This window comes from Sphaeramia orbicularis, chromosome 10, assembly GCF_902148855.1.
Source record: "Sphaeramia orbicularis chromosome 10, fSphaOr1.1, whole genome shotgun sequence".
In the NCBI taxonomy this organism is placed as follows: domain Eukaryota; kingdom Metazoa; phylum Chordata; class Actinopteri; order Kurtiformes; family Apogonidae; genus Sphaeramia; species Sphaeramia orbicularis.
The window spans coordinates 13,096,504-13,109,794 of NC_043966.1; the positions used below are offsets into that span (position 1 = coordinate 13,096,504).

The window sequence follows — 13,291 nt, forward strand, 5'->3', positions numbered from 1 at the left end:
TAATCTAGTGTTTGCCGTCCTTGGTTGGTAAGGGGGAAAATCGGGACAAAAACAGCCTGATTATTTTTATGTGTGTACCCCACTTAAACATCAGTATAAAGATAAGAAGAACCCAACCTGCTCATACTTTCATGTTAATACCACCTATGTAAGACTTTATAAAGAACCCAGTCTGCAAAAATTAAGTGCATTTACATTTTATATTTATAAATTAACTTACACTAATTCATCAGTCTCTTCAATAAATGTGATCTTTGTCTTTGCTTTTTTTTTTTTTTTTAAGAAGAGTTTCTGGCAGTGAGGGGAGACTTGGTTCACTTTGCCTCAAATACAGGCTTTTCCAAAACAATCAGTTTAATTTATATGCAGACTAATTTACATTTAGTCTCCACACATTTAAATGTACAAAACACCTCCTAGACTTTGGGTGCCAATGTTTTATTAAGCTTTTATTGACTGAATTATTTATCATCTTTATCTCCACAGTTCATGTAAAAAAAAAAAAAAAAAATCTAGTTCTTTAACTTCTGTAGAATATCTATCTGACGGAAAATTTACACAAAGGTCAGTTTCATTGTTTTAAAACATTTATGAAATGTATTTTTGCAGCATCAAAGTGTGTAGTAATTTGTGTTGTGCCTTACACAATTAGACAGTGTGTATTTGGAATATATCCGTTTCTTTGTAGCAACTTTAGAAACTTTTCTGCAGTGAACAAGTACATAATTTAAACCTAAGAATCCAATCTTTATATAGTACTTGCACAGTGACTCCATAAGAAGTCGCCCACTTTCTCATAAATCTATAAATGTAAGTCTATAAAATATTTTTTCTTTGCTAATTATAACCGTACATTAAAGTGCAAGCCTTGCTGTGAGATAAGTGCACCTTAGGGAAAACCAAGTCTTGACCTTGTTTCTGTAGCATCTCTTGTCGCATAATAATTTTCAACAATCTACTTTTGCTCCTAAAGGAAACTTGTCATCGTGTGATTGTGTACCCAGACCTATTTAAGCAGGATTTAATGAGGAAAGGAGCAGACATTACACGGCATTTCCATGGTATAGGTTTTATTGTTGGGTAAAATGACAAACGTGTTTTCTCTATATAAATTACAGTCACATGAAGGAACATACAGGACATGGCTATATGAAGGTGGAAGTGATCACAATGTGCTTGGTACAAGATGACAAGAATGACAGCTGTTTGTTTTTTTTTTAATTTCTTAAAAAGGAGTGTCATCGGAAAGTCAACAGAAATGTGTTAAATCTGTACATTAATGGAAACCTAATGGATTCACAGTCAGCTGCTATGTACAGAACAGAGAGAGAAAAAAAGCTTATCAGCAGTACTGTTGAGTTTAAGGGCTGGAAAACAACATGAGACAGGAAAGAAAAGGATTAAATGAGACTAGAACTAAAACGTATGCCTTAACAGCAAGGAAAGGAAAAGCAAGGTGACTTTATGTAATCTGTACACATCAAAAGTCCATACTAAATTTGAGATACATTTGCCCATTGTGAGTCATAGAGTGCTAGGGTGAAGATGCATAGAAATGTGTCCAGCTAGCAAACAGTTTTCCATCGACTTGCCAACTATGTCAGATTTCTCACAGCTACGAATCTACCGCAGAAAGATTTGTTTTATTCAAAGCTCATCCTCAAAAGACCCTCTACGCAAACACCACAAACTACCCACTCCCCTGTGAGCTAGCTCATTACTTCACATTAAAACATCAACTTGAAATGCGCTGTCAGACAGAGCAGACAAAGCATGTCCTCCGCATCCACTCAATTACAGTCTAAGATGCTTTTTACTCATCTTTTGTTGGTCCAAACATGGTTAAATTTTGAGAAGGTTTTTTCTTCACATACAAGTGCTCTATTGACTCGTCGCTAAGAACATCTGAAATACCTACATTTCACAATGTGTAAGTGTATAAAGCTGGTAACTATCACCACTGACTTCCAATTGTTCAGCTTTGGACTAAAGAAAAAAAAAAAAAAAAAGAAAATCATTGCAAACCTTCCAACGCTGGTTATAATTTCAGATCAAAGGTTACCGAACGCACAACTGTAATGAACCACTCTGTCTCTCAGTCTCCACTTCAAACAGGATGGGATCACAGTAAGGGCTCGTTTTAATTAGACTAAGTCGGCAGCGTCGGACGGACTCGTAGAAGAGAGCGGGAGATTTGCGAGGAACCACACTCATCACAAATGGAGGGGTCAAAGAAAGAGGTGTAGTCTGCAGTCACACTGGGAATAATTACGCTAATTCCTCTGATGGAGCGGAATTTTCCTTGAAGGCACAGGAAAAAGTCGGGGATGGGCAAACTGAAATTACTGGACATATACAGTATATATATGGATGTCTTTTTTGCCAATTCATTTAAGTATTAGTTTGTTAAAAGATTATCTACAGCATTCCCACACACTGAATACAACCGACTGAATAATTATGCAAAGTTTCACATATTTAGTCATACCAAATGTACCATCAAGCAGCTTTATGGGGAAAAAACTGATTCAGACTTAGCCTTAGGGTTATACTCATAGTTAAATCCACTGCATTTTTTTTATCATTATGTTTCTTTTTTTGTTTTTTTTGTTTTTTACATGGCAGTCCCTCTTCCATTGGACTTAAATGGTCAATTTGGTTTTGTTATCATGTCTCGCTCCGATAAAATTAAAAAATCTGCAACAGAATTCAGTGCAACAGTACCTTTGAGGAAAACAAAGCTCATTGGGTGTCGACGTATGACCTAAGAATCCCCAACCCACACCACCACGTTTCCTTTGAGGACATCGGTGATCTCACAGTTGAGCTTGTTGAGTCGTCCGTCCAGGATGAAGAGGGACTCTCTGGACGGGGTCGTGAGGTACTGTCCAAACAGTCCGCTGCTCACCATGACCCTGTTCCTGCTGCTCCACGGCCACTCGAATGGCTTGGTCGCCTCTTTCAAACTCTTGATCATCTTGACTTTGCCGGTGCTCAGCTCCACAAACAGGACGTCGGTTTGCCGGCCCGAGCTGCCGAACATGTTGTACTGGTGGATCTCAGTGAAGGAGCGCTGGAAGGCCAGGTCGGACAGGTGGAGGTTGGTGTGGATGTCGAAAGGCTCCTGGATCTGCCCTCGCTCCGTGATGGTCTGGATCCTCATCAGGCCGTCGCTATCGTCGACAGTGACCAAGTAGTGACCGTCTGGAGATACGTAGGGACTGCCGGTGACGTCGCGGTTTTGTCCGATCACACTATCGGTCACGCTGTCCAAGATGAGCTGGGGCTGTGTTGCGCCGGTGGAGTCGGGCCTGCAGTTGATGAAGTAGTAACCGCCAAGATGGGTGTAGGCCACAGACTTGGGGATGCAGTTATACTCCTGTAAGCTGATGTTTTTCACGTATGATGTCGTCTCCAGGTCGATTTTGTGGAGGACAGGCTCATTTCGATGAAGGATGAGGCCAAATCTGTCAACAATTTAAAGAGAAAAACAAAGAAAATGAGTCGGTCAATAACATATTTGATCTAAGGTTAAACACTGGTGGATGAAGAATTCACAGCTTCATACCATGATGTGAAAATACTACAGTAAACACAGTGCACTTTAATCCAAAGTAAAAGTATGTAAGTATAATCACCAGAATGTACTTGTAGTAAAATGGTCACAGTTGTACTATTATATTTTATGCCCGTTGATACATTTTTACTCCCGTGTTTATGTGTATGGTTCCTTTTAATACTCTATGGTTTAAGGATGAGCTGTACTTTATTTACTGTTGGTACTTAAATATGCATCAGTGCATCATAATCTTTCGTTGTATGTTTGTACCGTCACTTTCTGTTAAATGCTTACATTGCTAATGCTACTTCCTCACTGTCTGTATCACCTCAGCTGGGTTTGGCCTTTCTATTGTATGTTTAGTACCGTCCATGGAGGCTGTTGGCATATTAGTGGCATTGTCTTCAGTGCAACTGCAATGACAAGCAACGCAACAAAGGAGGAGGATGAAACTTAACCTGTAACCATAACCTTTATTTTGGTATCAGGCACATTTCCAGCTTTTTAGACCCAATAATAAAAGAGAAATTCAGACGTGCTTTCCCCCTCAGAGTACCTAAAAATGACCACAGATAAATGCAAAAAAATTATACTCTTGTTCTCAGCCGTTCCAAAATTAATGTATTTTTAATAAAATATTGGGGCCAAAAATAGAACCAAAACTGGGACAGGGAAAGCTACCTAGGTGTCATCTATCTATATCTATATCTATTATTTTGAAAACATGGCTGGAAATGATCTTATATACCATTATAAATAAAGACACTGTGTTAAATTTGGCAATCTTAGTGGTTTTTCTAATCCAGATATGTGGGTTTTTCATGAATCGGCAGTCTCTGTCTAGGTTTTGTGTGTAACTCATTTTGTCCACTCACGATATATTTGGAACCTGCCCCTTTAAACACGAATAAATCTAAAGTGATTTTACAAGTCAATTTTTGTGAAACACTCTGCCTTGCATATTTAGATACCCAAAATGTACCTGTGAGAGAACAAAAAGATATTTGAAAAAAATAGTAGATCATAATTTTCATGTAATTTTACTGTGTTACATGCAGATTTTTGTTTGCATGCGCTAAATGTGATATCTGAAAAAGTTTTTCCTTTATCTTATTAAATATTTATTTCGAAAATAGACCCAAAGTGCTTCCAAACTTGCTTCTTAACTTTAGTCTGTATCTGGTTTGACTTTTTAGCCCCTCTGTCCTGTTTTTAGGGACCAGTTTCATCAAAGCACCCACATCCAATCTGTGGTCAATTCATCCAGATAGAGCCTTCTTAAAACTTCCTCCGCTGTTTTTGGACATTTCTTGCTAGCTTGCCTTATCGTTCGATGTAACAACATGATGACACATGCAGCGATGATTCAACCAATGTCACATCTGCATGATTTTACAACATGTTTAGTATTGCTCTGACTTGCTCGGATCCTCAGTAAAGGTGATTCTAGACATACTGCAGTATCTGATGGTCTTTACTCACACTGAGGAAATGCCAAAAAGTCGGGTTAAGGCAAGTTGAGCCGATACCTGCAGTGGAAAAGCAGCATGAAAATGTAGCTTTTCAGGAGCTAAGAAGAGCACAGATTTTAGTTTCTTGAAGATTCATTTTCTACTTATTCCAAGTAGATTTTAAGGCTTATATTTATTTGAAGTTGGAGAAAAATTGTCTTAAAACAGGGGTGTCAAACTCATTTCAGTTCAGGGGCCACATTCAGCTACATTTGATCTGCAGTGGGCCGAACCAGTAAAATAATAACATAATAATATATAAATAATATCAACTCCAAACTTTTCTCTGTTTTAGAGTGAAAAAAGTAAATTTACAATACGAAAAGGTTTACATCTACAAACTATCCTTTCGAAAGATGTGAATAACATGAACAAACTGAAAAAATAAGTGTAATTTTAACAATATGATGCCTCAGTTTATCTTTTACACATGTACATTATAACTTACAGATCACAGTGGATCTACAAACACACAAAACATTTAATAGCAGGCAGAATATTGTTAAAATTGTACTTAAGACATTTCAGGTTATTCACATTTTTTGCAAAATTATACTTTGTTTTAGTGTAAACACATGAAAATATTTACATTTACAAAGACAAAGATTTGGAGTTGTCATTATTTATATGTTATGATCGTATTTTACTGATCCTGCCCACTTGAGATTGAATTGGTCTGAATGTGGAACCTGAACTAAAAGGATTACTAATATCTTAGTGTAATTTTTGCATTTCACAAATTCATCCCAAGGGCCGGACTGGACCCTTTGGCGGGCCGAATTTGGCCCCCGGGCCGCATGTTTGACACCTGTGTCTTAAAAGAACACGTTATGCTTGAGTTTATAAAAAACACTTAATGAAATACATTTGGAAATATATATGACATAAACTGGTCCGGAAGAGGATGATAAATTGTAATGTAAGATGTATAGGAGAAAATTGAATAAAAATATCCATTCTTAGTTACATTCAGCCTCAACTTTAAACTCCAATTATAACATTTTTATCCTTCATGAATTCTTGATTTTCACTGATGCATTAAACACTTAAATCTATGATCAATAGAAAAAGAATGTCTACGGAGAAAATCCTGCTTTTAAAAGCTGCATCCCACTCCTCTAAAAGGGTCCTTTCTGCTTTAACGTCTAAAATAAAGCAGCACAAGCTTCACATCAATATGACATTAGCACAAATGCAAATTGATTTGCACTGAGTAATTATAAAATCTGTTGACCTTGCACAATTTTAAAGAAATGTTATGGAGAAAAATTAAATGTTGCTTTTGGGTCCATTTAGCCACTTTAACAGCCAAACTCTGCTCCCTGACAATCTCTATGACCGTCTAGTATCATCTACAGCCCTTCTTAATAGAATTACAGCAGACTTGCATGTGGCTATGGATCAGTGAAAATGCTGCTCATTAGAAAACCCAAAGTGTCTGTTAATGGCACATTAGACGTTAACAGCTGAACAGTGTAGATGGGGAATATTCAAGCCTCAATTAAATGTGAACACCAGCAGATCGATGCTGACAGACACTTCAATTTCACCATCATTCATCATCTTTTATGCCATCTGAACACAAAGCTGTCTGTACCTGTGAACAGAAAATGGCTGTTGGAAAAGGCATGAGGCACATAATGGTCCCTGTGGACGAATCATTGATCCAGAGATCGTTGTGTCCGCCGGGTTAAAGCAGGAGGCTCAGCTGGGTCAGAAAGAGGAGATCTGAGCTTTTGTTTTTACTTTGAATAAACGCAATTAAACTAAACTCTGTCTACTGTGAATGGACCGGCATGTTCATTAGTTTACACATTATCAACTGCAGTGCGTAACGGATCAACCACTTCCATTCTTATCTGCCAGACTAGACAGAATAGAACTTGACAATTGTTTCAGACCCAGATGTCTCTTCCTAAATGTTTTATGTCTTTGTAGATGCATATCATCTGTAAAATTGCACTTATCTTTCGTAAGAAATTTCTGGTTAATCATATTTGTTCAGGTTATTTACATTTTTTGTGATAAGATACTTGGTAAATGTAAATATTTTCATAATTCACAAAAACAGAGTAAAAGTTGGAGTTGTTATGACTTATAAGTTATTATTTTACTTGAGATCATATTGGGGTGAACTAAAATGAGTTTGTTTTTTGTTTCACACCAGCATTAGTTACATTAGTTATGGACCTCATACCGGCCCATACCCCCCAGCTCCGACAAAAAAAAAAAAACACCCCCCCCTCTGTTTTTTAGACAAATCGCACCCTGCCCCTAAGTGCTGGTATCTTTATCTACCGAAAACAGCCACTATCAGCTGTGGTAGGGGCACATATTGATCTGTTGTATTTTATAGAACATTGTTTCATTCATTTGATTAAATTAATTTGTATGAACTTGAAGATAATGTGTGGCTCTGGTAGACTTTAAAACAGTTAATTCAGCCCAGTATGTGATAGAGTTTGCTCTGCTTCCCTGATGCAAAAGAGAGAATAAGTAATAAAAAACCCCCAAACAAAATAAATAGTTAGATAACATTGCTATCGGCCTGGAATGTCATAATTAGTGCATCCCTAGAATCACAATTGCACAGAGCAGAACATCACAGATGCTTTCTTCTTCTTCTTTCACGGTCTCTCAGATTGTAGACAGTGTCCAGTTTTCCAGCCCATTATACCTCTGTTTAATCCCCTCCTGCCGTATGCGCTCGCATCGCATGTATGAATCCGGCTGAACTCACTATAATGATCTTATTTACTTACTTTTCCATTCCTGTTGTCAGACAGCTGAACGGGCATGAAATAGACCTTTACTCACAGCATATAAAGGCTGCATGTGAACCAGCAGCCACTTGGAAGCCACCAGAAACATCTTTATTTCATTACCATGTTGTTGACAAATAAAATAGTATGCAATTTGAATAAGAGTGGAGCATCTATTGAATAGTATTTTTACTTGACAAAATATCCTCAGTTGAAGCTGCGGCGCTTGATAGTTTTTTGGTATTACTGAATAAAAAATTCCATAATTACCTTTCAGGGAATTCAAGTGGAGACGGGAAACACAAATTCTAACAATATCTGTAGGCTACATTTTCAGACTGTAGAGAATTTGCTCCATAGTGCAGACGTCAGATGAATCACAGGTGTTTTCAGGCAGGTAGGGGGTTAAATATATATGATTGACAGTTGTAATTACTGATCGCTGTTCATATATGTAATTCCACTGCTTGACTCAACACGGATGTCTTCTCTTTGCACAGCGGCATGAAAGAGCGTCAGGTTCATCTATATTTTTATTAAGTCTTTTGATTTTCACTGAGAGGAGAGAGCTGCAGAAGGAAGTGTATTTTCATATTCTGGTGTTTTTCCCCCTGTGATTTCAGCTCCTGCAGTTTTAATATGACCCTGAACAAAAAGCCTAGAACCAAACCTCGGCTCTGGTTTTCAGCAGCCTCGACCAGATTTCACTAAATATCACACACAGTTAAATAATGGCATTACCTACCAACAATTATATTATTTCGCAGTAAGTCACTCTTTCTTGTATTTGTGCAGATACATATGTATTTACTTATTTCTACTTTAAATGTATTTATTTTTTATTTTATTTTACCTTTATTTAACCAGGAAGTCCCACTGAGATTAGGAATCTCTTTTGCAAGGAAGACCTGGCCAAGGTAGCAGCCATACAAAGTCCAAACAACATAAAACACATACATGATACACAATGAACAATAAAACGCAATAACAACTATTCAACCATAATGGCATCAAGAAAAACAGTGACATTTCCTTCTTCACTGAATAAATAACATAAATGAGTGACTAATATAAGTGGGAAGAGTCACTCCTAAATGACTAAGTAAAGACTCATTCTATGTCAGGTGGGAGATTGGAGGTTTTTGACTTTTATGTTGAAGTACACATAGTAGTTTTATGTTTAGAGTAAATTCACTGGAGTCCTTTTGACACCAAACCTCTGGTATATCAATGGTATTTACAGAAAGAAGCTGAGAGATGGGTAGGGGTGTGTATTGGCAAGAATCTAGCGATATGATACAAGTCACGATACTAGGATCACAATACGATATATCACGATACTGTTTGTTTCTTTTTTTTTTAAATGATTATTTCCTCGAGGAATTGAATTACATCTGAAATAAGCACAAATATTCAACACATTTTGTTTGATCACAACAGGATCTAATCTAAAAGCTCTAATTTTCTAAAATTTTCCTGTGTTAAAATTTAAATTATGTTTTACAGACATTACAGATTCAAATGTATATATTCTATTAGTTCATAACTAACATCATAGCATTATTTTTGTGCAATCCCAACAAAGGAACTCCCATTATTTAATAAAAGAGTGTTAAATAATAATAAATAAAATATAAGCAAAAAACAAAAAACAAAACAAAAAAACAAAATGAACCTCCACAATATCTGCATTTGAATAAATACCTAAAAACATTGATACAGTACTTTTTAATATCGATACAGTATTGTGGAATGAAATATCGCAATATATTGCAGAACCGATATTTTCTTACACCGCAAGAGACAGGTGAGTTTTACTGAAAAATCATCTTAAAAATGTTGTGCAGTTTAAAGCTTAAAAATGCATTTGCCTTTTCTATACTCGGGGCGACGTGGCTGATGATTTACACACCAATATCAGGACTGTGCTGTAACCGGTCCACTGTGTACATACTGTATTGTTTTGAACTTAGTGGCTGTTATGACAGATCAGCGGGTACTGATATTGTATTGTGATTTATTGGTAAAATGGTTGGAAAGTAATGGTTAGGGCTGCATTTATCCTGCAATGAAAATAATATTTGCACCACCAGCTTTCCATGTTTGATAAATCAATAATCAGACAATGTTTGGCCTCAGTCTGATGTGAACACAGCTGGGTTGCTTCATTGGCAAATCCAGATTGCATTCAGCCAAAGTGACAGCTGCTGTTTGTCGTTTGTACCAACGATTAATGCACTGACAACTCTCCCTGCCTCTGCACAACACGGTTATGTTCAGCTAAAGCTACTCATATTCTAATAACTCATCTCCATGTCAATAATGTAGAAGTGAGTCTGAGCACTTAACCCCAAAGTTGTGTTCGCTTTGCAGTTCAGTTAAAGATCCCCAGGCCAAAAGCCATCAACAGTGAACAATGAGTGCTACACAGTAAAAGATATCCATAACATAGCAATTCTTGTTCACCCATCCTCCTGCACAAATACATTGAATCAACACATCTCGCTTGGATTGTTTTGCCAAAAGGCAGTCTGTGCAATGATTAGAAATTTGTGAAAAATAGGCGTTGGCATCCAGAGCTGCAGGGTACTGTAGATGTGGGTAACAATAAGAAATAGCAGCCTTTTTTTTGCTGACATGCAGAGTCGCTGGACTGTAAGTCGATGGTTGTAATGAATGACAGTCCACAGAAGTTCCTGCTCACTTTATATTAGCTGCTGAGGGAATCCCCAGCCGTTAAACAATCCCCAGAAGTTGCTGAATATATGTTGGATGTCCGCACACTGTTCATGTTGCTAAATCGACTAATCAATGGTGCGTTCCTGCCAACAAAGGGCACTAGATCAAAAAAGCGGAGCCACAAGGCAGCAGTTAATTTAGGCTCTCCTAATATCGGCAATAAAACAACTGACCAAGTACAGAAGAAATGCTGTAATACTCCTTGTGTATTTTAAAAATATATTCTGCTGCTAGCATCAACAAAAACGCCATCTAGCTACACCAAATCTAATTCACTGACTGGGGTTTGAAGTGGAAACAAATATTACAAAGACTATTAAATGTAATGCACTCTAATTAAAGGATGATTTATTTTTTTTTTGTAATAAATACTTTTGTTATTGTCAAGTCCAATGGAAGAGTAACAACAGCAATGAATTCTTCCCACAACTGGCATTATCTGTGTTTCCATTTTAGCTCCACCGTTATCTGAAAACAATTAAAAACACATCAGTGAGCCTCACTGTTGCACTGGCCGACATGTCTCTTCATTATGAAATGGAGGGCAAGACTATTCTTTAACAAAATGACTCCAAAGTCCAATAACAGACGTCTGTTTTTAACATTTTTTGTAAAAGGGCAGAGGAGGATAGCTGATGGTGAGTTCCTGCCAACGGGGGTATTAGATCAAAACCAGAGCCACAAGGCACCAGTTAATTTAATCTTTCCTAATATCTGCAATAAAACAACCTACCAAGTACAAAACACACACTGCAGTAGTTCATGTGCTGTACTTTAAAAATGATAATACATTCCACTCACATACAGGCATTCATCTTAATACTGTTATGATTTTATTTTTATTTTTTTTTAATCACCACAAATTCAGTGACAATTTTAGATGAAACAATTAACACAATTAAGACATTCACAATTAAAGGCGATTTTCACAAATTCTATGGAAACACTGACACCAGCACTGAACTAATCCTCCAAATGGATTAGAAACTACCAAATTTTTGCTAGTCTCACATAAACAAACCTATCTCTAGACTTTGTTACTTCTGTTCCAGTGCTGTAAAAAGGTCAAGACAAAAATTTTGACAATTTCTAGATGTGTTAAAAAATCATATTCACAGTTCTGCTAACATTCAAATTAAATACTCATAAAATGTTATATTAATGTGGGTACCATGTTAGACAAACTTAACAACTCCAAAGTATTTGAATATATTATTATTATACTATTAGTTTTGACTGATTAATAAACATTGTATAAATAAAATACTACTATCAATACACATCAGATACCATGACATCATCGACAGCAATGGTCAGACAAAATATCAAAATGGCACATGTTGTATTGATTGTTATCGATGCTGTGATGTCAGATATCTGTTTTTTTTTAAACTCTGGAGTTTGTGTTAAAGGAACGATAAGCAAAAATCTATGCACTTTTTTTTTTTTTTCATATGCCGTTTCATCTCAGTCGTCAACTTTGTGAACCTGGCACCACAACACAGTAAATAGTAACACAATCCTACTTTTTGGCTTTTTAGGGCTATCTTTTCTTCTTCAACTACACATACATTTTGAATTGTAGATGAATGTTTTGCATATTTTATGTATCACAGAATTTCTGCCATGATACCATGATTATTGTGGGCATGAAAGTGTAAAAAACAGTTACTTACACCGTTCACACCTCTTATCGGATGTGATCACCAAGACGACGACAACATTAGACTGATGTACACATATTTTAATTTTCCTCGTAAACATCTGTATGAAGTTACATTTGCTATGGTGTGGAAGGCGGCGGCAGCAGCAGTAACATGGAGCAGCTCACTTATTGAAAAGCATCAAAGGTGATGAGCAGCTCACTGGTAAACATAGCAATTTCCTAACACAACATTGCAAAAAATGAGGCCACTCTTTCCTGCAATCTTCCCTGCTGGTCTCAGTGGATCTAATTACAGCTGTGCCAGCGACGCCATCCCACCCACAACCCCCACCACACACAAACACACACTGGACTATTTGTGCCTCCTCTCCAGGAGAGCGTTAACATCCTGAAATCCTCCAGGCCGCTTGCTTTACACTTGGCCTCTGCGTGACATTAGCCAAGCGTTTGGGACTGACTTCCTCTGTCCACATTAAGCCTGAGTGTGAGAGGCTCATGACTGGTGAAAACCGCACTGGTCATTTAATACACACTGCACTTTGTTTGTTTTACTGGCATACTACAATAATTTAAAAGAGGAAGATGAAAGATGCCAACTATCCCCTACTGTGTCTTTATACCTAATGTATTTTCAATTTCCAGTGTGTCTGTGGAAGAAATAAAATCCAAATTAACCCATATAAACCTGGTGCAACTTTTGTGGCAGTTCCCATAATAATAATAATAATAATAATAATGATAATAATAATAATAAAATTGCATGTATAAAGCATTTTTCATTCGGCGGAATCTCAGAGTGCGACAGAGAGTAATTGTAATGTTATCCTCTTCAGTTGTAGTTTTGTCAGTGTAAATCATGTATTTTCCTATATTTAATTCACTGATCATGTAGACATTAATTAAAACTCAGAGTAAATTCACAGGTTATTTCATCAGAAACAAAGAAAACTGAACAAATAATGACTTTTTCTGTGAAATCTATCATTAACTGAACAAAAACCCAAGTGTCTCCATCAACTGGGTGAAGTCAAGGGTAGGTTAAAATCTGGTCAAA

General features: G+C 36.8%; 1 protein-coding gene across 2 annotated transcripts in view; it reads right to left on the bottom strand.

The window, feature by feature from the left end:
- Positions 1 to 1,053: 1,053 nt before the first annotated feature.
- Positions 1,054 to 13,291, bottom strand: part of fstl5 (follistatin-like 5) — a 339,290-nt gene continuing 327,052 nt past the window's right edge. For both annotated transcript variants that reach the window (XM_030146006.1, XM_030146007.1), the window contains one exon: positions 1,054 to 3,467. In XM_030146006.1, coding sequence (XP_030001866.1) covers positions 2,765 to 3,467 — 703 coding nt within the window. In that variant the 3' untranslated portion in view covers positions 1,054 to 2,764. The remainder of the gene's footprint in view (positions 3,468 to 13,291) is intronic.